The sequence below is a fragment of the Sinohyriopsis cumingii genome, chromosome 3 (genome assembly GCF_028554795.1).
Source record: "Sinohyriopsis cumingii isolate HCF-2022 chromosome 3, ASM2855479v2, whole genome shotgun sequence".
Taxonomy (NCBI): domain Eukaryota; kingdom Metazoa; phylum Mollusca; class Bivalvia; order Unionida; family Unionidae; genus Sinohyriopsis; species Sinohyriopsis cumingii.
Genome location: NC_142963.1, coordinates 3,021,315 through 3,044,361, shown reverse-complemented (window position 1 = coordinate 3,044,361; position 23,047 = coordinate 3,021,315). Strand labels below are relative to the sequence as shown.

Genomic DNA, 23,047 nt, shown 5'->3' with positions numbered 1-23,047 from the left:
TGTTCTGCCCATCTATTCATGGGTGTTCTGTACTTGCTATGGTCTTTCCCTGCTTGTCTTTTACGGGTCTCTCTGTTTTGCTGTACTTGCTGGACGGCTTCTTGGTGATGTCGTACAGCTTCTTCATGTTTCCACTTCTGGCCACTTCTGTTGCCTTTGCTGCCAGTCCTTCAACATAGTTTCTCTTGTCTATCTTGATGCTTCTTTTCACTTCTCTGTGGGCATTAGTGTACTCTTTTTGTACCTTTACTTTTGTTTTTTCTTCTCCTACTGCTATTTACTGCTGCTTTCTTCTGTTTCCACTCCTGGATTTTGCACAATGTTTTGATTGAAATTCATTCTTCCTGCTGGCGCTTCAGAGGGCCTAGTACTTCTTGGCATGATGAATTTACTACCTCCTTAACTTTCTGCCATCTGTTGTTCACATTGTCTTCCTCATCTTCGAAAAGCTGTTGTAGCACTTGGTACTTGTTGTTAAGCGTCAGTCTGTATTCGTCTTTTGTTTTTTTGCATCTTTCAACAGGCTGATGTTATACTTTGTTTTCTTCTCTTTTATGCCCATCCAGTTCTTCTTCAGCTTAAGTTTCAGCCTTGCGACAACTAAGTGGTGGTCAGATGCCACATCTGCTCCCCTCTTCACCCACACATCTTGCAGGGATCTTCTGAACTTCTTGGCTATGCAGATGTGGTCAGTCTGATTTTCTGTCACAAGATCTGGTGATATCCATGTGTTCGTGTGGATTGTCTTATGGGGAAAGATGGTAACCCCGATGACCAGGTTGTTCAGTGCACAAAGGTCTGTGAATCTCTCCATTCTCGTTCATCTCCCCCAGGCTGTGGATTCCCATGGCTTGTTCATACCCTGTGTTTTACCCAGTTTTGGCATTGAAATCACCTATGAGGATGTTGATGTCTTTGTCTGGGAAGTTCTCTATTATGTTCTGTAGTCTGTTGTAAAACTGGTCCTTATCTTTTTCTTCGCTGTCATTTGTTGGAGTGTAGCACTGTGTGACATTCTTCTTTATTCTATCCTTCTTGGTCCTAAACATTGCCATGAGGATTCTGGACCTGTGTGGTTCCCATGCTATCAGTGCATTATATGCTTGCTTCAACAGCATGAGACCCACCTCGTATGCATGAGGTGCATCATCTTCCTCATGTCCTGAATACATTAGTATCTCTCCTGTCATCAGTCTTCTCTGTCCAGATTGAGTCGATCTTGTCTTACTAATGCCCAGTAGGGATAGGTTGTTGTTCCACATCTCTGCTGCTACCTGTGCTGTTTTTCCTGCCTCATACATTGTCCTCATGTTCCATGTTTTGATGTTAATTCTCCTGTTTGATAGAAGGGTGGTCTGCTTTATGGCTTCTGTGGGCTCGAGGGTTTCACCACACAGCGTCATAAGCCTTCCAGAAGAAGACCCTTCTTCCCTCAGGCTTTCAGTTTCTGGTTTTTCTTCCGTTGGCGTTTATTAGCTAGTTGGTTTTTACAGGGTTGGGTTGCTAGCTCCACGCCCAACCCTCCTCTTTTTACATCTGGGCTTGGGACTGGCAATGGCGGAGTTACCTTTGTGTATTGTGGTGCTATTAACTTCTGGAGGGAAATGGACTGTGAAATGACGTGTTTGGAATTTCTGTCTTATTGAAATATGAATAAGAAAAAAAATGCTAATACAGTTAATAATCGCAATGATAGTCGTATGACAGAAATGATAAGTTGATGAAACCATCTGAAACCTTGGGGGAAAAACTTTGCAATTTAAGACCTGCTGCAAATTGGTCATGCAGACTGTCTATTGCAGAAAACTGATGTTTATTGCAACGATGGTTGCTTACTGAGAAAATTCACTCACCAGCATACTTATTTGTGTATATGATAAGAGTCTCTTATCTTCAGCACATGAAATTTGTATTACGTTTTATATCCTCACCAGAGCATAGGGTCAAGTTGTTGTCCTTCTGTCTGTTACCAGTTTAGTGTTAGCACATTAAGTTCAATGTCTGCTATCTCCAGTTTCCAAATTTAGTGGATGGCTTGCACATGGTTTAAGAACCCTATCAGTTTCATGCTGAACAGATAAAAGGTCATGGTCATTGGGACTGAACTAATAAAATTATTTCCACACAACATTAATTCTGTGTGACATAATTCACCAAACTTTGTGGATGGTTTGCACTTGGGGTAAAGAAGGCTGTTTATTTTGGGTAAAAAGTTCAAGATCATTTACTAAAAGAAAATGGTTTCCACACAATAACAGTAGTTTTAGATCACAGACCTGGCACCAACTTGATGAATGGCTTGCACTTGGGTAAGGAAGAAGTTACATTGATTTTGGGGTGAAAAGTGCAAAGGTCATGGTTACTAAAAGAAGACACTGTTTATGTGCAAAACATGTCAGTTGTCTACATAGAGGAATATTAAACATGAGTCAGGCATATAATATGACATTCACTGTACTCATGTGAAGTACACATTTAGTTATTACTTTATGGGCAGTTGGTGACATTGTACTGTCCCCATTCTTTTCTATTTAATACCCCTTACTTCAAGATAAATATTCAACAATGAGTAGTACAAGAAAATTCTTACAAAACCTATCAATTTAAAGTGGTTATTGATTGCTTAAGTCCTTAGCTATTTGAAAATAATAATTTTTCACAAAGTTAAATAGTCTGACATTTCAGAAGCGGTCATTCTTAAGGTACATTACTATCAGAATTATCTTTACCATAATGATGGAGGGGCCCCGAGTGGCCGAGTGGTCTAAAGCGCTCTCCATTCCGGATCACTGCCATCTCACCTCTGTCTGCATGGGTTTGAGCCTCAGATTTGGCTAATGTGGGTATGTGAGAAGGCTTCCCAGTAGCTTCTCGTGGGTCGGTGGTTCTTTCCGGGGTTTTCCCGGGTTCTTCCTCCACCATTAATACTGGCCGCCATGTATAGCCTATCGTGTGGTGGAAAATGGCGCTAAACCCTACAACAACAACAAAAACCATAATAATGGATATAAAATGAATGACTGAAATGCCAAAATAGTCACATAACTCACCAGTAATGTATTTTGTGAAAAATGAATCTTGTTCTGAATATTTCAACAATCACCATGCAGTTTTAAGTATATGATTTTTTAATGGTTTATTTTAAAAAAAGTAAAACTTGGGATATGTTGATTTATAGGGTTTGGAAAAAAATTAAATGATGTGCTATAAGAAACTAAACCTGTACAGAATACGTGAATCAAGCATGCCTGATATATACATACTTGACTTACTACGTTACTCTCTAATTGGTTATATTCATAAAACCATTTAACCAGAATTTTACTTCGACTTCAATTTCCTGCCAGAATTTTTTTCCCTGTCTCAAGGCAGTGTCTGTAACCAATAAAGTTTTTTTCATTCTGTATGAAGTGATGATTAACAAAATAACATGTGGATGGGCCCTCAGTCACCACTGCATGCACTGTGTGGCATTTTTAATTCACTTTCAGAATTAATGTACAGTACATGATAAAACATTGCATGTTGTATTATTATTGTCCAACAATATGTTAATTATTTTTACCTTATCAAAAAACAAAATGGATTTTCAGGGATAATTGGGTTATGTATTATCTGTAATTTAAAATGAAATAACTAATTTCCTGACATTTTTATGATAAATTCATATATTTTAGTAATTCATTTTTAGTTTTATAGATGGTTTCAGCACTTGGCAGTTAAAAAGAAGAAATGGTCTCTTTTTGAACTACAAGAAATTCTTTTCAAACAGCATAGCATCAGTCCCATCAAGGAACTCATGCCATATTTTTTCTATTGCGATATATTAAACTTCCAATCCAGTGTACATAATGTCACCATGAGTTGATAGTATCATGAATCATGATACCTCAAGTTACATGTAAACTTTTTTTCAGGCACGGATGAAAAAGCCATAATTGATGTGCTGGCCTTTAGAACCAGTAGTCAAAGGCAGCAGATCAGGACGATGTTCAAGACAATGTTTGGAAGGGTATGGGATGTAAATTATTCATACAAATTTACAAAGCTCTATCATTATAATAAAACTTAATATTATCTGGATATATCAAGCATTGATCCTAAAACAGACTTCAAGATAGAACCTATCATTAAGATTAGCTGTATTGATATGTAGCAGAAATTCATCAAATCTGACTGCTATGGACAAGAATTTTTTTATCAGAGTTTTCAGTTCTTGAAGTTTTGAGGACATGGCAGCAGAGGGCTTCATGCCAGTATTGAACAAGTCATTTGAGTTATGCTAAGTATTTAGATGATTTATATCAAGGTTGTAATGAATTAGCATGCACTTAAAATCATTTGTCACAGTGAGGAAACGCTCTCATTCGTTTGGTTTTAAATAGAAGATCAATTTTGGTTCTTCAGTTTTAACTATGCATGTATTATCATTATTACCACTCTGGTGGCCTAGTGGATGGAGTGTCTGCCTTAGATGTGGGAGGTTACAGGTTCAAACCCTGGCCAAGTCATATGAAAGACTTATAAGAATGGTACTAACAGCTGCCTCACTTAGCGCTCAGCATTTAATGGTTATTGTTAGGACTGGTCAGCCTGGTGTCAGGGTAATGTGACTATAAACTGTCACTGCAGACATTGTAGCAATATGACTGAATTTTTTTTAAAGCTACATTTAAAATCCAAAACACACAGACACACATTATCATTTTTCTTTCATTTGTTAAATTTGTATTATTAATTCCCCAAGTCGTAACAAGAAAGGTATAAGTTAAGAAATAACAGAGATGTATGAGTTGTGGAGCCTTAGGATCATTGCAGTAAGTACAAATATAACAAACTATGAAACTTCATATCAGTAGCAATTGTCATCTATATTATTTAAGATACAGATAAATCTCAGTCAGAGAGAGAGAGAGAAGCTTTTTCATGGTTTTATATAAACTTGTTAAAATGTGATATTGTGCATTCTTCAACAAACACCATCTTTTCTTTATGTATGATTTTTTTAATCTTGATTAGTAATTCGACAGCTCTATATTTTTTTCTTAGCATAAAGTATGAATACATTTTTTAAATATTCTGTTCTTTTTATCTGTTGTAGCTAGTATTATACTCTCATTTGAAGAAAAAAAATCCCCAGAAATTCTCTGCAAGTGGATGCTAACTTTTAATCCAGACTAAAAATACATTTAAAACTTGTAAAGTTTTTCACATTCCCAAAATACATGCAACAGTGATCCAGTTTTATTCAAATCTTGTTGGAGAAAAGGATTATATTCAAATTTTTTGCTTGCAGTCATTGAAGGACTTACAGTGCTTATAAAGCTCTTATAATAAACCTATGCAAACATGCTGATATTAAAAAATCAGTACAGTGCCCACCTCCCTTATACAGCCACCCATTCTGCACCAGGAAAGTGGCCTTATAAGATGGGTGGCCTTTCCAGAGGGGGGCTACATTTGTAAGATGTGTATATAGTAGGAAAGCTACATATAATATAAAGTAGTTAATAGCTTCATTTAAAAGTAGCATTAATTATTAAAATGTTCTTCTTGTCTTAAAAACAGTTATTTCAAGGTAACATAAATTAATAGTTCTTATTCTTAGGTGTGGAATGTGAGTTGATTATTGTTGGCATGCGCATAACAAAACCATTCAAGTCTTGGTATATACGCTGCTTCATATTTAAAACAATTCTCTTTCCATTTACTCCATTTTCCCACTGCTACAGAATATTCTCCTTATTTTTTACAATCTTGTTTGAGTCTTCCCATCATACATTTTTTTGGCAAGTTAACTCTCCCTATTGTCTTAAAGTCAAATAACTTTTAGTTTTCTTCTAAAGTATTATTTCTTTGTTTTCGTGATGACATGTTAATGTTTTATAATGATGTATTTCTATGTGGCTAATCGTATAGTATTGCAATTTAATTTTGCAGACGAAACATTTGTGAACTAAATGCATTGTAATACAGGAAGTGATGCATGAACTGTCACATGATTTTTTGGTCTTTGTATGGTACCCTGTTTTGTTCAGTGTTAATTGTTTCTCTATGTGTGTGCGTGTTAATCCACAAAATCTATTTTTAGCCTGTCTGACCATGTTATGATCTTGACAGTTACATTGGTCGTAATTGTCAATTTTAAAAAAATATTTAAAAAATCCACTGTGTGAAACCGAAAGCTGTATCAAAACACTGCTGACCCCATTTCTATCTGACCATGTTATGATCTGGACATTTAAAAACGTCCGCTCTTAATCATCAGTTAAAAGAAAAATAATTGCTGTGTAAAGCCCAAAGCTCTATCAAAACACTGCCAACCCCATTTCCTGTAAATGTCGGCATTAATAATATAATAATAACCTTAGTGGTACATCTACTTTAGCCAGCACTACTTTCAGTAACAAAAACATGACATCCTTAAACAGAAATCCAGAAAGGTAATCAGATTACTTACCTCACCGTAAATGAATATTGGTTCTGGACACATTAATAATAAAATGTAGTCGCTTGTGAAGGCAAATTTTACATTTGTGTACTAATATGTTGGCCGCTGATCATGTTAGAGAGGTGGCCTTTCTTGAGGGGTACTTATGAACACAAACTTGTCAGCGCCAAAGGATTCTGACCGTAAAGAGTGGGTGGCCGCTGGTCGAGGGGGAGGGCCATTCATGAGGGGGACCTCTGTAACTCTGTACATTTCTGAAACCATTATGAACAACCTATATTTGTCAGTATAGGCACATCCTTGATGATAGGTCCTGTGTGGAGAAAACCATATGAGTCATGTCATTTTCAGGACCTACATGTGTTTGAAACGTGTTTTCAATTCTGCACCAAAGCATCAGGTACAAATTTCAGTAGAGTTTTTCAAACTCAAGTCAGTAATGACTGAAATTCCATCATGAGGATGGTGTCTGTTTTTTTAGTGACAACTATGATAAGCTCACAAAAGATTGTTTTTAATAAAAATCTTTCTTTCATTATCAACTTTTCCTGGCCAGCCAAACCAATATATATTTTATGTTCACCCATTTATCGACTGGTTCTCATTCTTCCATATCATTAGTCTTCTGAGTCCTGAAATGAAAGAATGTAAGATTTTTTCCAGTTCAAATCCACAATAGTGCCAAACTTTGCCTCCAGCCAATAATTCTGATTAGGGTTTTATGTCACCTTGTTCATGTTTCATAATTTGATTATTTTTCTCACACAGTTAAATGATTGCTTTCATACTGTTATATTGGTAATCTGCAGTTGCAGGTTCTTTCACTGCCTGCCCATGTTTTTAACTGTAAGTTCCAGGTCTTTCATTGTACCAGTGGATACTCAAGATGCATTGATTTATAGATATTGTTCATGCTTGAAATTGTTACCATTGCAGGATTTGATTCAGGATTTGAAGAGTGAGCTTGGCGGGAAGTTTGAGGATGTCATTGTGGGTTTGATGATGCCTCCAGATGAGTATGATGCCTACGAGTTGAGACGTGCCATGAGAGTATGTAGTTATTATTTTAATAAAATTATAGTTTTCTTTTGGAGTGTTTTGCCAGCTTTCATGCTGTTATATTTCATGTTGATAATCAGCAGTTGTAGGTGTTTTACTTTATGTCCATGTATTTTTTCATCAAGTTGTTACGACTCTTTGGTCACAAACTAATTAACAGAAAGGAAAAGCACAACCAACAGGTTTTGTCAAACTCAACAAACAATTTAATTTTCAAAGTTATAAATGAAAAATTTGAGAGGAACTTACAGTATTATGAAGTGAATCCAAACTACTCCTTATAAAGGTCTATGAACGTCCTAAATGAATGAAATGTTCCTTATAAATTTAAAAACCAGAAATGTACAGGTCCTTTAAGAACCATCATGTCAAGATGGAATTGTACACAGTTCATTCGAATAATTAATAACAGTTCCAGAATAATAATATTGTCCAAATAATGAGCACTTTCTATTTACACTGAACTGTCCAATCTGATGTTTTTCCTTTTGAAATTACCGTCAGAGTACAACATACAACATATCTGCAGACTTACAACAAGAACACAATAAGTGTGGATGACTCCAAAAATTGGAAGGAATCTGATTGCTTAATTCTCTCCTTATATACACTGTATATTGAGACTGTATTTCACAATAGACCCCATGTGACAGAATACACTACTCATTTTGTGTTGCTTTGGCCTATTCATGTGACCTAGCCCAACCAATGGGAAGTTACAGAATTATTCGAAAAATGTCAAAACCCCATCAGCCACTGAGAAATCAAGCCATAAGTGCCATTTAAGTCATGTTGTTAAAATTATTAACAATTATCAACACATACATAAACATCAATTTATAGATCCTATGCAATATTATAATATTAACAGATTCAAGTAATGCAAACAGAACAAAATAAAATATATTCTTTACACATTACATCCATGAATAAAGGTTATAATAATGCGATAAATTCATGTAACAGGAGTTACAAATAACATATACATAACAAAGTTCCTAGTCTTTCATAAGATTTGAAGGTAAGGGAATACTATAATAAACTTTGAGGCTTGAAATTTCAGGAAAAACTAGAATCAGGGTCTTGTGCAGGAAGTATCTGGTGGTCTCTTTTATGCAGTACTTAAACAAGCAAATTTCTAGATGCACATGTTATTTTGATTCTGGCAGTAATGACCATTAGCAGATAAATCCGTCTCATTAATGAGATTTTACTCTACAGGTTCTACCATTATGGTGGCTTAGTGGTTAGAGCATATGTTACAGATGTGGGAGGTCATGGGTTTGATCCCCAGCCGAGTCATACCAAAGACTTATAAAAATGGTACTAAAGCTGCCTCGCTTGGCGCTCAGCATTAAGAGGTTAGTGTTAGGACTGGTCGGCCTGGTGTCAGGATAATGTGACTAGGTGGGACATCATGCTTCAAATCTGCGGAATGATGCCCCAGTGCTAGACATCACTATAAACTGCCACACTGCAGACATTGTTACGATATGACTGAAAATATGTTAAAGCTATATTAAAAATCCAAATCACACACACACACACACTCTAGTGATTCTTATGAAAATGGTTATGGTGTGTATGGTGTCTGGTCTGGTCTACAAAGATGATTATGGCTATGTATGGTCTCTTTGGTCTGGCCTACAGAGATGGCTATGGGTATGTATGGTCTCTTTGGTCTGGCCTACAAAATCACCTTCCATGCCTCTGCTAGGTAGACATTCACATACCAGATGTTTACCAGTTAAAGTTTTCACTCAAGACTGGCAATTACAGTTCAGAGTGCCTCCTAAATCTGTTGCAATCTGTCCAGTTTTTTCTAGCCATTCATCAACAAACTTGTTTGATCGAGACAGTTTTAGTGTCGTACTATGTGTATCTGTCATTTATGTAATTTTGGATGAATTTAGTAATATTTTTCCCAGTTCTTATGACCTTTATTTTTTCCCAGTAAGTTACATGTAAGCTGTATGCACCTTTGTTTTTATTTTGATTGCATAGTCGAACTGTATGTAGTTCATTGATTCATTGATTTTATAGTTGTATTCTCTTTGTAAATTTCACCTAGTTTGTGTATATTTATTGCATCTCTCTCTCAAAAAAAAAAAGCACCTACAATTTTTGTAATCCTAGGTGTCAGAGTATGTAGACTGTCGACATGTGGTTCACATTATTACAGAAACATCTCAATGACTCAGAGACAAGGTCATTTTCACCCTTCATTTGTTTGGAATTGACGGCAAACATTGAGGGGGGCCCTGTGTTTGAACCCCACTCTCATTGAATATTGCCCATACAGCTCTGATGGCTACTATCACATTCAGTATCACATACATTGTTACAATAGACCCCTCCCATGCAATATTAACATCATACTGTAAAGTAAAACTACATTGCAGTTGACAGATATGCTTGCGATGACTGGTTTACAGTTGCAGATCATTCTAGCAGTGGGCCACAAAACAGCTTGCTGACCTTTCATTCCATACCAGACCAGCCATCTGTTCCAGCTCATCACTTGCAATCTGAACCTCATTCCATTTTGAAAATAGCATGACTGGCCTTGTTGGCCTATCCAGTGGGCAGGTTCCACACCACTTACAGTGATATTACAGTTTTGCCACTTCCTTTTGGCATGTTGTATCCAACCTGGAAGGTGTGTAAAATGAAGATGTCCCCTCAACTGAGGAAGAAGGCAGAGTTTAGCATCAAGACGGCAGTTGAAGAAAGTTACCCTATCATGTAATCTTGTCATCACAAGTGTATACAATGAGCATCATTCAGAAATCTTCCACAATTGTTGAAAATTGCAGAATTAATGTCCACCTTTCTGATAAAATCTGAAACCCTGATAATGCCAAAGCTTTCTTTTGATGATCCAGCTGCCAGTGACAATCTCCTTGGACATTCTGAGTCTGGATAAGGGTATCACTGCCATAAATATGTATGGCTCTCTGGTTTATAAGATTGAGAGACGAGTATTCTACTTCTAAGCTGATGAGAACCATTGTGGTGACTTCCTCATAGATTTGACATCCTTGGCCATTCTCCATCTGGCAGAAAAAGCTGGTGATAATTATGCATGGGAATGAGCATACTGTATAGCCAGTGTTGTTAATCTTTCAGGTCCCAAAACCCAACAGGAAACTGGACCAGTTAAAGACCTGGGCCAGGTGAATCAGTTTATTACTGCTCAAAAGACTAAAATAGAGATTACAATTTTGGTACAACTGTCAATTTAGTGCAATTAATATGCAGTTAGCCTCGATTTGACTGAGGCATATTTTCTTACACCTGATATCTTAAAAGTTTCTTCACATTGTCTACTCTGGGACATTATACCTTTTCTTCACCCTACCATTCAGTTTGAGTCTCAGCACTTGGGCATTTGCCAAGATGCTGGACTTTATGATCTCACACTTCAAGATATTGTCCTCCACAGTGATAGTGGTAAACCTAGAAAGATATTTTGCAAAAACATTTGGTTTCATTCAAGTTTAGGACATAAACCACCTCCTCTTTTTTGTTTTGCGTTCTAGATCAGATAGTAAACAGGAACAATTTAGACCTTGTCCCTTCTCAGTATATTGTCAACCTCTGTAGGCATTCCAAACCTTTTTGACTTCTGCCCAAGTACATTGGTCATATTATTGATGTTTTGGAGTTTATTTCTGCCAAGACTTATATAATGGAAACAGATTTTCTTTGTCTTCCTAATCTTCTCAGCACAACAGCAGACTTGCTCTGTCTTTGCCACTTGTACAATCACCTTTTGCAGATGGCACTCCTTGCACAGAGATGCCATATCCTGGGTCATTTTTAGATTATTGCTTGATTTTGATCAAAATATACCACTTCCTGTGCCATAGGCAAAGACGGGGAGTGCGTAGAAGCTGGAATACACATGGTAGCACCCCATCATGAAATCTCAATCTTCTCAGATTATAGATTGTTTGCTTGTATGGCCCACTTACTGCCATGCCTTAAGGCAGTGTTTAGTGGATATTATAGAAGAAAGCACTTCATTTCAGTCTTTCTTAAATACAGCCCATTCTGTACACTTTTTTCACTTGGATACTTGGGAAGATGTTCCAGATATGTCATACAACTCTGTTGGGGTGAATTGCCTTCTCAGGTGTGGAATGCACAAAATCTTAGGAACTTAGTGTTAAGGCATGTGAGATCATCTGCAGGTTTGCCCATGACCATATCTCCATATAGTTCTGGCACATGCCAGGCAAACTGAGCATCCTCACAGCTTCGTTGTCAAGGAGAGGGAAGCTGTTTCATATGAAATGGCCTCTCCATCTGTCTTTCATCAAATTTGCACCCAGTGGGGATGAAAAGTGATAGCCCTGTTTTTGACAGGATAGAACTGCTAATTGCCCACCTTCATCTCTCCATTCCTGGACCCAAGGATAGTGATCACAGCAATGATTTATCTGACATGTCTAATTTCATCTTGTTCAGGCCCCTACTGTTTCACCTTGTTTCCCAAATGAAACCTCTCCTGGGTCTTGAAATGGCTCAATTCTCCCCACTTGAGCATCTGTTTTTCGCTTCACTATAGCAGGTATCTTATCAAGTTTGCTTCTTGATAGCTCTAGCTTCAGCAATCAGTGTGTGTGAACTGCCTGCCTTGTTTATGAACACCAATTTTCTCCACCAGTGGTTCATTTATTGTGAATACTGTCTTCAAGAAAAGGTTACCATCTATGAGCACTCAGAAAATAATAATTTGACCATTCTTATTTTGATTAATCCATCAAGACAAGCAAAGTTGAAGGATCTGTTTTGCACACTCAGGTGGTATCCTGAAGCACATGGAAATTTCCTGTACCTGAAAATAAAGTTTACAGCTGACAACATATCTTCCTGCCTGCAGGAAAACAATACATAACCTCTAAAGCACAGCTTCATGGCTTAAAGTGGATTATTAGATCAGCATATTCTGACTCTTGAAGATCTCAGTTCACATAATTTGAGTGATTTTAACAATTTTTGCATTTGAATCTAATGTTTCCATTTGGGTTATTGTGGAGTCGGTTGTCTGGCATGTGCAGTTACTTTCTCCAGCTCCTGTCTACACAATATGGCAATGCAAAGATAAGAGTTGAACCTCATCGGGCTTCAGGTGGCTGCTGAGATGAACACCAGGCTTCATTCATGATAACATAACGTTCATTCTGGGCATGGCATTGGTAGTTTTCACTGGATTTGCTCAGGCAACTCGAAAGGGGTTGGCTTTTGTGAGAGTAAACTTTATAGTATTCCATTTTTCTGTTAGGATAAAAGCTCATCATATCTTGAGGTCGCAGTCATATTGCCCTCAGAAGAATGATGATGGTAGAGGCTGGATGCATTTCCCCTTCCTACCAATTCACCTTAGGTTTATGTGATCAGGTACCGTGATTGACAAAGGGAATGTTTTAGTTAATTATATTTCTCAGAGAATACCTACCCAACCACATTACTATAAGGCCCTCCCACCCGTCATTGCAAATGTGAGCATCCTGTTTTGTTTTGCTCAAGCTTAAACAGGGGTAAACATAATACTATGTGAATAAACACTTAATGGTGCAACAGGGATAATTTGTAGTAGTTACTTCCCTTTGTAAATATGCTCTATTGTGTTTCTTTAGAGGGAGGGTTGGAATTGGGAATTTGTAGGGTTTAATTGTTAATGTTAATGTGATTGGGTAAGTATTCAGTGAGAAACATATTATTAAAAAAATATTTTTTCTGCAATCAATATTTGATGAGTTTTGCACTATATTTGGAAAATTAAAAAGTTACTGACTCTGCTTTAACTAGGAATAATTTATTTGTGCATTCCAGGGAGTTGGTACTGATGAAGATGCCCTTATAGAGATCCTGTGTTCAAGATCTAACAGAGAGATCCAGGCTATAAATGAAGCATATCAGAGAAGTAAGAAATGGCATTAATTTACTAATCTTAAATTCAGTCAGTTCATTATTTGCTAGCTATTTTGTAGTCTGGCTAGTGCTAAGAGAATGCAAGACTTAGATATAGTTTCATCATGAATATTGTCATCAATTTTTGGTAATATTGCACAGTAATATATTTTAAAGTTATGTATTATGCATCATAGTTGTATTGCCCCCTTTGTATACCATCATCATTGAGTTTGATAAGGTTTTGGTTACAGTATTTCAGAAGTGCTCAGATTATGTGCTTGACATGGCCTTCTTATTTAATTCCCTGGCCAGAATGTTAATCTTTGTTTCTTGACATTATTCTTTACTGAAAAATTCATTTATATTCATGGACCTTACTATGGAATTAGTACATGTTGCTTGTGCTTTCCATGTCATCTTTGCTTCTTGAGACAGTTTATGGTTTCCAAGCAATAACTTTATTGGACAGTTTTTATCCCATGCAGTTTATTCTTCATTCCATTGACTTGTATGGTAAAGTATATGAATTGTTTTAACTTTCATGGGAAGCAAATTTTTAGCAGTTTTTAGTCTCTTGGTATACATATTTACTTTCCCATTTATCATCTCAAAAAAGTAACTTTCACGGATATGTTACAGATTTGATATTTAAAATGAAAACAAAAAAATATAAGAAAACGTGAAGTATCATGTTCTCTGTATTGGTGAATAAATAGATTTGCTGTATTGGTGAATAAATAGATTTGATCCTGCAAAGAAAATGATTGATTCCAAACCATTACATGCAGTATGTTTAAAAGATGGTGAGAGTTTAATGGTGTCATAATTGATTTTTGTTTTGACTTCTAATTCATATGCTAGACAACCATGACAACCATCAAAATTATTACATTACATTGATTTGACAGTATTTTCAGTTGTATATTAGAAGAACATGGTGGAAGCAATGTGCATTTGATTTTTAAATTTGCAAAAGTTTTTTCTTGGACGTCATTCTTGTCTGAAATTTCACGCCTCTTTAGCTCCTTTTGTTTCATTTAGTATTTTGTTTGGCAGGTTTGAGTTTATTTATGTCACTCACTTGTTTCAGTGTATAAACAGAAGCTAGAACGAGATATTATTAGTGACACATCTGGCCATTTCAAGAGGCTGATGGTATCAATGAGTGTCGTAAGTATAGCCAGTCCTTAAGTATGCTGATGGTATCAGTGAGTGTTGTAAGTATAGCCAGTCCTTGAGTATGCTGATGGTATCAGTGAGTGTCATAAGTATAGCCAGTCCTTAAGGATGCTGATGGTATCAGTGAGTGTCATAAGTATAGTTAGTCCTTGAGTATGCTGATAGTATCAGTGAGTGTCATAAGTATAGCCAGTCCTTGAGTATGCTCATGGTATCAATGAGTGTCGTAAGTATAGCCAGTCCTTAAGGATGCTGATGGTATCAGTGAGTGTTGTAAGTATAGGCAGTCCTTAAGTATGCTGATGGTATCAGTGAGTGTCGTAAGTATAGCCAGTCCCTAAGAATGCTGATGGTATCAGTGAGTGTCGTAAGTATAGCCAGTCCCTAAGGATGCTGATGGTATCAATGAGTGTCGTAAGTATAGCCAGTCCTTGAGGATGCTGATGGTATCAATGAGTGACGTAAGTATAGCCAGTCCTTAAGTATGCTGATGGTATCAGTGAGTGTTGTAAGTATAGCCAGTCCTTAAGTATGCTGGAATTTTCCTCTGTCATTAATTATATAAAGTTCTGAATAATTATTTTGATTAACTTTAGGCAGATGGTTATGTAAGAAAACATAAATAGTGAAACAATGCCGAATATATGACTGTTGGTTTGGACCAAACTTGACAGAAAGCCACCTTTTATGAAGGTCTTTTATACAAATAATATGGATCTACAATTCTGTATGTTCTATCTAACATGACATAAATGTAGGTGGTTGGCCAGTGGGCAAACATGTTTGAAAAACTTTCCTGGTCATAATTTTTAGTTCAGTGCCTTTAAACATTTTCTTCCTGTGTATTTTATGTCAATAGGTATATTTCATTAATAAAAATTGAAATATTCGTATCTATCTACATGTCTATTTTAGCTAATTACCTAACAGTTTATATTTACTACCTACATTTTTGGGTATTTCTGGTGGTTTTTTATTTATAATATTTTCTAACATTTGCAAGAAATTGTTTTTATTTTGAGGTTCCTTTTGATCAGATTAAGCGTAAAGATATTTTTTAAAATCAGAAATAATATTGATTGCTAGATAATTATTTTGATGTATGCCTTGTGTTTTTAGGGAGGAAGGCTAGAGAACCAGCCTGTTGATATGAACAAAGCTAATGCTGATGCTCAGGTACTTCAATTTATTCAAAAGCAAGACACTTAGTACTTGTGACATGAACAATACACTTAATATATATGTCTATAGGGTATTTGTATGTGAGGCACATTTTCTTATTTGTCATAAAATTAATCCCTACTGAATTCTTTGGGGGCTATTCACTGTTTGATGAAAGGTTCATTGACAGGTAAACTTGAATATGGATTTAGAAAATAATATGCCTGCTTGCAGTAAATGTGTTATGATTCAGTTTTGGTTTAATTTGTTAAAATCTGGCATATTGAAATCATTTGTTCTGACTTGGGTAAAATTGTGGTTAATTTCATCTAGGTCTTGTTTTTATTGTCATGTATATAATAAGCTTATGCAGTTTGACAAGTTCAGTTTTAATACACATCTCAGCACAAGTTTTATTCATGACATGTATCAAAGATGCTAAAATATGAACAAAAATGTGTTTATATGTTTTCCTACACCACCTGTTGGAACATAAACCTCTGGAGAGAATTTAGGAAATATAAGATGCAGTGCTAGTAAATGGTATTACAACCCTTATAAATAAACAGTTAAAACAGTCCAAAACATATTGAGCAAATGCAAAGACTGTTATGTATATTTCTTATGAACTGTATATTAAATCATTTGGCAATGAGGTATTATTTATTTGCAAACCATCAGGTGATAATTCATTTTGGAAATGCACAATTTTTAAAAAAAAATGTTTATGTGTAAAGAAATTATTCTTTGACATAATTTTCTTCCATAATCTTCAAAGAAATATCAGGATTATTGAAAACTCATAAAATAGCTTTCAGTTTGTGTTTTATGTTTATAGTTTTGTGTTGCAATTCAGAACCAGTATTTTAAGTTGGCTCCATTTTTCATGCATTCATTCTAATGAGATCACCTTTGCATTAACATGTGCATTTAGGAACATTTACAGGTGAAGATAAAATATAAAGAAAAGTGTATTTTATTGAGTACACATTCATATTTTTTCTGGTTTTTTAAGATAGCCCTAACATTGTGCAAGTCCAATAGAAGGTTGTAATATATTTACCATCTTGACGTGATTCAATTAAATGAGAATTTGTGGATGTCCTCTTATATGGCCATGCATCATGCATTTTTGTCTTTGTTTTCATTATCTCTCTGTCAGTCTCTCATCACTTCTTTTAGCATGGATGGATGGGATGAAATCTGTATGGTTTAAAATGTTATTTTTTGCAGGCCTTGTTACAAGCTGGGGAGAGAAGATGGGGCACAGATGAGTCTGTGTTTAACAGCATAATTGCCTCTCAGAGCTTTGATCAGCTGAAAGCAGTGTTTGATGCATACAGCCGCTTGGCTGGCCGTGACATAGAAGCATCCATCAAGAGTGAAATGTCAGGAAATTTGGAGATTGGAATGGTTGCTATAGGTAAAACATTTCATCTCTTATTACTGGAAGAAAATCCTTTTTTTAACAGTTGCATATTTTTCTGCAAGAAACTATTTGAAGCTTTTGTTTGATCAGTGCCTTTTTTATGTTTGTGAATGTTGATACATTTGGTGTTACTTTTCTGGCAGTGTCAGCATTGATGTCATCTGTATCAGCAGTGTTAAAATTTTGAGGAAAGCTGTTTTTGAAAGTGATACAGCTTCTAAATCATTTGCTGTTTGTTACTAACAGCCTAGAATTCATGGTGAGCCTGCTTTATTTACAGAGGCCTGACAAGGCATTTATGCAACTTTGATTTTATAATATGACTTTAAGTACATCTCAAGAATTGATAATACTTTATTATAGTTTGATTTATTATTTAGCAGTTTTTTGTCTGCATATCCCTAATGATATACTGTTTGAAAACTATTCTTATTTGATAATTTTATCACCTTTTATTCATTTATGGCCATCATTTTATTTGATAAGGATAGCAGTAAACAAATTCTTTTGAGTGAATTCAGTTTACACTTTGTAATTTGAAATCTACAGGATTTCATTTCTCACTTGCTGTGGTAATATATACATTATGTTGAGTGTAAAGTCTTCTTTGTATGTGAAATGAAGGTTTAGCTGTATAAATGCTATACCCTTTTACAGCTATGGTTCTACAGCAGTCATCTCATTTTATTTAATCCTTTTTATAATTTTTACATTTTCATTCTATAGTGAAATGTGTGAGGAACAAGTCATTATACTTTGCTGAGAAGCTTTACCAGGCAATGAAGGTAACATCAAGTGAAACTTGGCTTTCTTTGATACAGACACCAAAAGGCATGGTTTTTAATGTTGTGACATCTATAAAGCCTTCCATAAATAAATGTGCAAAAAATCATTCCATTACCTTTTTTTATTTCCATGCCATAACTTTGGTTTTTCATCACAAATCTAGACTAAAATTTTTGGATGGCTTGCACTCTGATAAAAGTAATATGCCTGTCGATTTTAAGGTCAAAAGTAAGGGTCACTATGAAAACTACAAAATGGTTTCTTGAGCAAACTTTATTCTTGACAATTGCTTAAGTATGTGGACAACTGAGTGAAAGTGAAGCCTATTGATTTTGGTGTCGAAAGATCAAAGTTCAAGTAACTGCCACAGAAAGAAGAATAATGCTTTTAACATAATAACTTAAGTTCTAGACAACATACCATGATCAAAATCTGAGGAAGGCTTGCACTTCAGAAGACCCATTGATTTTGAGTTCAGAAGTTTAAAGGTCAGAGTCATTGTAAGGCAAAGAAAAGTGGGTTTTGCAGAATAATTTTAAGTATGTTCCTTGACCAACCTTTGTGGATGGATGGCTTGTACTTAGGATAAGAATGAAACCTAACAATTTAGGATGTAGAGATCAGTGGATGATCTAATAAAAAATAAGAGGTCAAGCTCATTGAGTAATATCAACAGTCAACCATGCCCTACTATGTCCAAAAAGAAAAAGAAGAAAAATGTTTTTAAAAAAATACAAATCTACAACAGAGTTCTTTATAACATATTGATAATCCAGTTGTCTCCATTTTAAAACTCAGTGTATGACTCGAGTGAGATGAACACTTTCTTGGCTTATTTTGTACACAATAAGATGACTATTACTCAAACAGTAAAATGAAGTTTTCCTTTTTAGATGAAAGGTTTAATTATGATTCAGATGAACATTTCCCATATAGATAACATGTTGCAGAAATTTTCTTATTCAGATAATTGGTTTAAGAAAACCTAGTCAAATAATATGTTGTAAAAAAATTTCCTGTTTCAATAATAAGTTGCAGAAAATGTTTTGTTTTGAATGTGTTAAACTGACATTGTCTTTGTGGTCATGATTTGTTTTGGACTCTTCACTTGAATCCTACATGTAGTATGGGTAAATCCAACCCTCTGTTAATGTAATGTGAATGTCAAACCACAGAAGCATTGAACTGACTCAGATATGGTTTTGAACTTGCATTAGTATTACCTTTTCTGATTAGCTGGATATATACTGAAACATGGACATATGTACTTGCTTATAAATTTAGTCCAACTACATTGCATAATACATCAACAGATCAGAGTCGTTGGTCTACTGATTACTTCTAACATGCTGTGTAGACCCCCGATCTGTCAGCATATTATGCAAAGGCAGATCCGAGTCTGGGCATTTTGCAGATGGACTCAACTTGTAAGCAAGTATGTATGTTAGTTGATCATTCACAGATATCTTACACAAAGGGGCTGCGAGTGGCTGAGTGGTCTAAAGTGCTCACTGTTCCGGATCACTGCCATCTCACCTCTGTCAGCATGGGTTCAAGTCTCAGGCCCAGCTAATGTGGGTATGTGAGAAAGCCTGCCAGTAGCTTCTTGTTGGTCGGTGGTTCTTCTGGGGGTTTTCCAGGGTTCTTCCTCCACCAGTTATACTGGCCGCCATGTATAGCCTATCGTGTGCTGAAAAATGGCGTTAAACACTACAACAACAACAACAATGTTACACAAATATTATGTTCTGTAAAATCATGGTCAGACAGAATTCATATACATGAAAATATAATTCAGACCTTGATGTCATTATTGATCATTGACATACCATGACAGTTATCCAGATAAAATGCAGTAGACTGTTTACTTTCCTGATTAGAATAAAAGTGGTTACTGCGATAGTAATGATGTTTATATAGAAAACTTAACAGACTTAAGGTGACAGTCTATTTTTTATTGCTCTTTAAATTGATTTGGTTTACACGTTATTTTATCTCTAAGTTCTCTCCAAAACACTAATGGATATTTTCTTTCAACAAAAATTGTCTGTACATTATTCTTCCATTGAGATGGAAAAAAGCTATTTGCTTTTCCTAGCAGTAGCTGATTTTAAAATTGGTAACCTTTGTTCAATACAATTTTTGATTGGTTTGCTTGAAACCAAAATAGTATGATTGTTTTATTAGTTCTAAGATACAGAGTTGTTAATCATTGAAAGTATTAACATTAATGTTGAGATACTTGTATTTTGAAGCAGTATTTTGTGTCCTTGTGCAATGATCATCAGCGTTTAAAAGCGTCTGCATGATCATACTGTTGATTATATAATTTTTTTATATGGTGTCCAGAAAGCGATTTATGTTTAAGATGAAAGGGAAAACAAGCTTCTAGAAAAGTGTTAATAATCAATGCAGAAGAATAAAAAGGACTATTAAGATTCTTGTGAATAATAGCTGGAAAGGACACAATTACGTTTATTGGACATCACATGCCAATTTGAGTATGTCTCGTGGCAGGAGATATGATTGGTGTCATCATGTGAAATCAAAAAGAACTTCCAAGAATTATGTCAAGTTGAGAGATATCAACAAGCCATTGAGCTGCATAGGGTTTGGAACTAGAGTTTGTGCAACAGTACTAGTGATAAAAAAGTCTACACGTACTTTACAAATTTTTCAGTTGAACATAATGTTTATCGTCGATGTGTCAAACTTGTAATTACAGTTTCCAGCTTTACAATTGCAGTTATTGATATTTTCTTGCACCTTACTGAAAACTGGTCAGTCTTACGGAAAAAAAATCAACTGCCTTACTGAGATGGACTCGTTAAGGTTGGCAGGTCTGGTACATTTAAAAATTTTTTTTTACCCAAACTCAATATTTGAATTTCACATTTCAATTTAAATGTACAATTTACACCTTTTTCAAAATGCTCTTATTTTTTTACTAGGATTTAAATTAATAGGTGATACATGTAAGTTCATTACGTATAAAATTTGTTGTTGTTGTTGTGGGGTTTAATGCCATTTTTCAGCACATGATAGGCTATACATGGCGGCCAGTATTAATGGTGGAGGAAGAACCCTGGAAAACCCCAGAAAGAACCACCGGCCCACAAGAAGCTACTGGCAAGCTTTCTCACATACCCACATTGGCTGAATCCGATACTCAAACCAGCGCAGAGGTGAGATGGCAGTGATCCATAACGGAGAGCACTTTAGACCACTTGACCACTCTGGGCCCCCAATAAAATTTGTGAAATAAGTCTAATAATGTACCGTTAAATAAGTTTTATTCATTACATGTTACAAGGAGTTTTCTTTGTTTTTAATCTAATGCCAGGTAGCATGATTCTATGTGAAGTTGCAAGGTGCATTGTTTAAGATAGGATCTGTTTATGATATGACATGACACTATTAGATGTATTTTTAATGTGATAAAAGATTTTATTTCAAGCTTATTGAGATTTATATCACAGAACATAGAATGAATCCTTCTACATGAACAGGGCCTAGGAACAGATGATAAGACGCTGATACGAATACTTGTGACAAGAGCAGAAGTAGACATGGTTCAGATAAAGCAAGAATTCCAGAAACATTTTGGACAACCATTAGAGGCTTTCATTCGTGTAAGTGTGCTGATCTTCTGGGTTCTTTTTCACAAAACATCTCAATTTAAAGTGCATTTTAATTTTTTAATTTTAAAGTTTTTTGCTGACATTTCAGAAAAGGCATATTTGTAATATAAAAAAATTCCTCTCAATTTCTTACTTAAACTGTGTTTAATGCAGTAGTATGTTTTGTTTTGCTTAGTTTTTCAAATAATTCCTGTCCTGAATGTTTTGGGAGATGTTTTGTAAAAGAGCCTATGACTACTTTAATTTTCATATTTTCACAAACCCAGTCACATTTCATGCAATTTCAGCAACCTCAGTTTTCGTGTTTGCAAAGACCTGAATGCTTTTCTTTATTAAAGTAGTTTTGCTAAAGTTCCATTCTCAAGAAATTTCAGCATGGGAAATCTTTTTTTAATGTAACAATTTTTAAAAAAAAAAATGGTCCAGGGCATTTTTATATTGTTCTTTCTAAGTTGTAGTTGTAAAAGCAATATTCAGATATGTGCACAAAATAGAGGTGTTTTATGGAAGAGAACCCTGTGTTGAATAGTGACAATTAGAAAGTTGACAATTAGAAAGTTGCAAGTGAGCATTGCTAATATGTACATCTTTGTGGGTTTGAGATAAATCAGTTTGGTTATTTTCCACATTTATATGTCAGTTTTCAATATCCATTTTACTTCTGCCAGTATGATTTGTGATTGCACATGTTTGATATTTTTGTTTATGATCCTCATTCCAATAATGATCTTGTATGTTTTCAATACGCACTTCCTCAGTTTCTTCTGTTATACATTTTTTGCGGTTCTTGTCTGTGGAATTGGACTCGGTATCAGAACAGCAGTTGTTAGGGTGCTGCTTTGAAGAACCTGTTGCTTGTTTCACTTTTTGGTCTTGCAGTAAATCCTTTTCCTTATTTCAGGGAGATATTTCTGGCGACTACCGCCGCTTAATGCTGGGGCTGATAGGGGCTGGCTATTGAAGGGCTATGGATCACCGGTAACTTCCAATAGCAGCAACCTCAGTTAATAGTCATTCATTTCTTTGCTTCAAGTATATACAGGGTGACCACAAGTTTCAGGAAAATTATTTTGAAAAAATAAATATTCTCAGGACAGGCATCAGTCCAAACAAGGTTCCAAGAGATTTTTTTTAAAAAGATTTTTTCAGTTTTGGAAATTATTCATAAAATATTTGTTGAAATTTGCTCAAAATTATCAAAAATTACACAGAACCCAAAGAGTTACAAAGTACAGTATATGTCAGCAGTAACAACGTTTCAGAGAAATGCACAAAATCTTATAAATATATTCAGTACAAATCAGCAGTGGCAATGAAAATTCCAGAAATTGGGAGGAAAATCCTCAGTTGTGGTCACCCTAGGCATAGCCCAGAGAAAGGACTATTGAATAAAGGCCATTTTCTGCCCATCTGGGAAAA

The 23,047-nt window shown here is 35.4% G+C and overlaps 1 protein-coding gene across 4 annotated transcripts in view; it reads left to right on the top strand.

Moving 5' to 3' along the window:
- Positions 1–23,047, top strand: part of LOC149802354 (annexin A4-like) — a 74,016-nt gene that overhangs the window by 31,836 nt on the left and 19,133 nt on the right. For 2 of the 4 annotated variants that reach the window (XR_016420028.1, XM_089951578.1), the window contains exons 6-13: positions 3,918–4,012; positions 7,388–7,501; positions 13,352–13,442; positions 14,523–14,602; positions 15,731–15,787; positions 17,006–17,195; positions 17,928–17,986; positions 21,497–21,619. Coding sequence is in view for 3 of the 4 variants with exons in the window: in XM_089951578.1 (XP_089807704.1) it covers positions 3,918–4,012; positions 7,388–7,501; positions 13,352–13,442; positions 14,523–14,602; positions 15,731–15,787; positions 17,006–17,195; positions 17,928–17,986; positions 21,497–21,619 (809 nt within the window). In the remaining variant the exon portion in view is untranslated. Of the gene's footprint in view, positions 1–3,917; positions 4,013–7,387; positions 7,502–13,351; positions 13,443–14,522; positions 14,603–15,730; positions 15,788–17,005; positions 17,196–17,927; positions 17,987–21,496; positions 21,620–22,529; positions 22,632–23,047 lie in introns of all 4 variants that reach the window. The other 2 variants (XM_089951579.1, XM_089951580.1) reach the window with 2 other exon arrangements.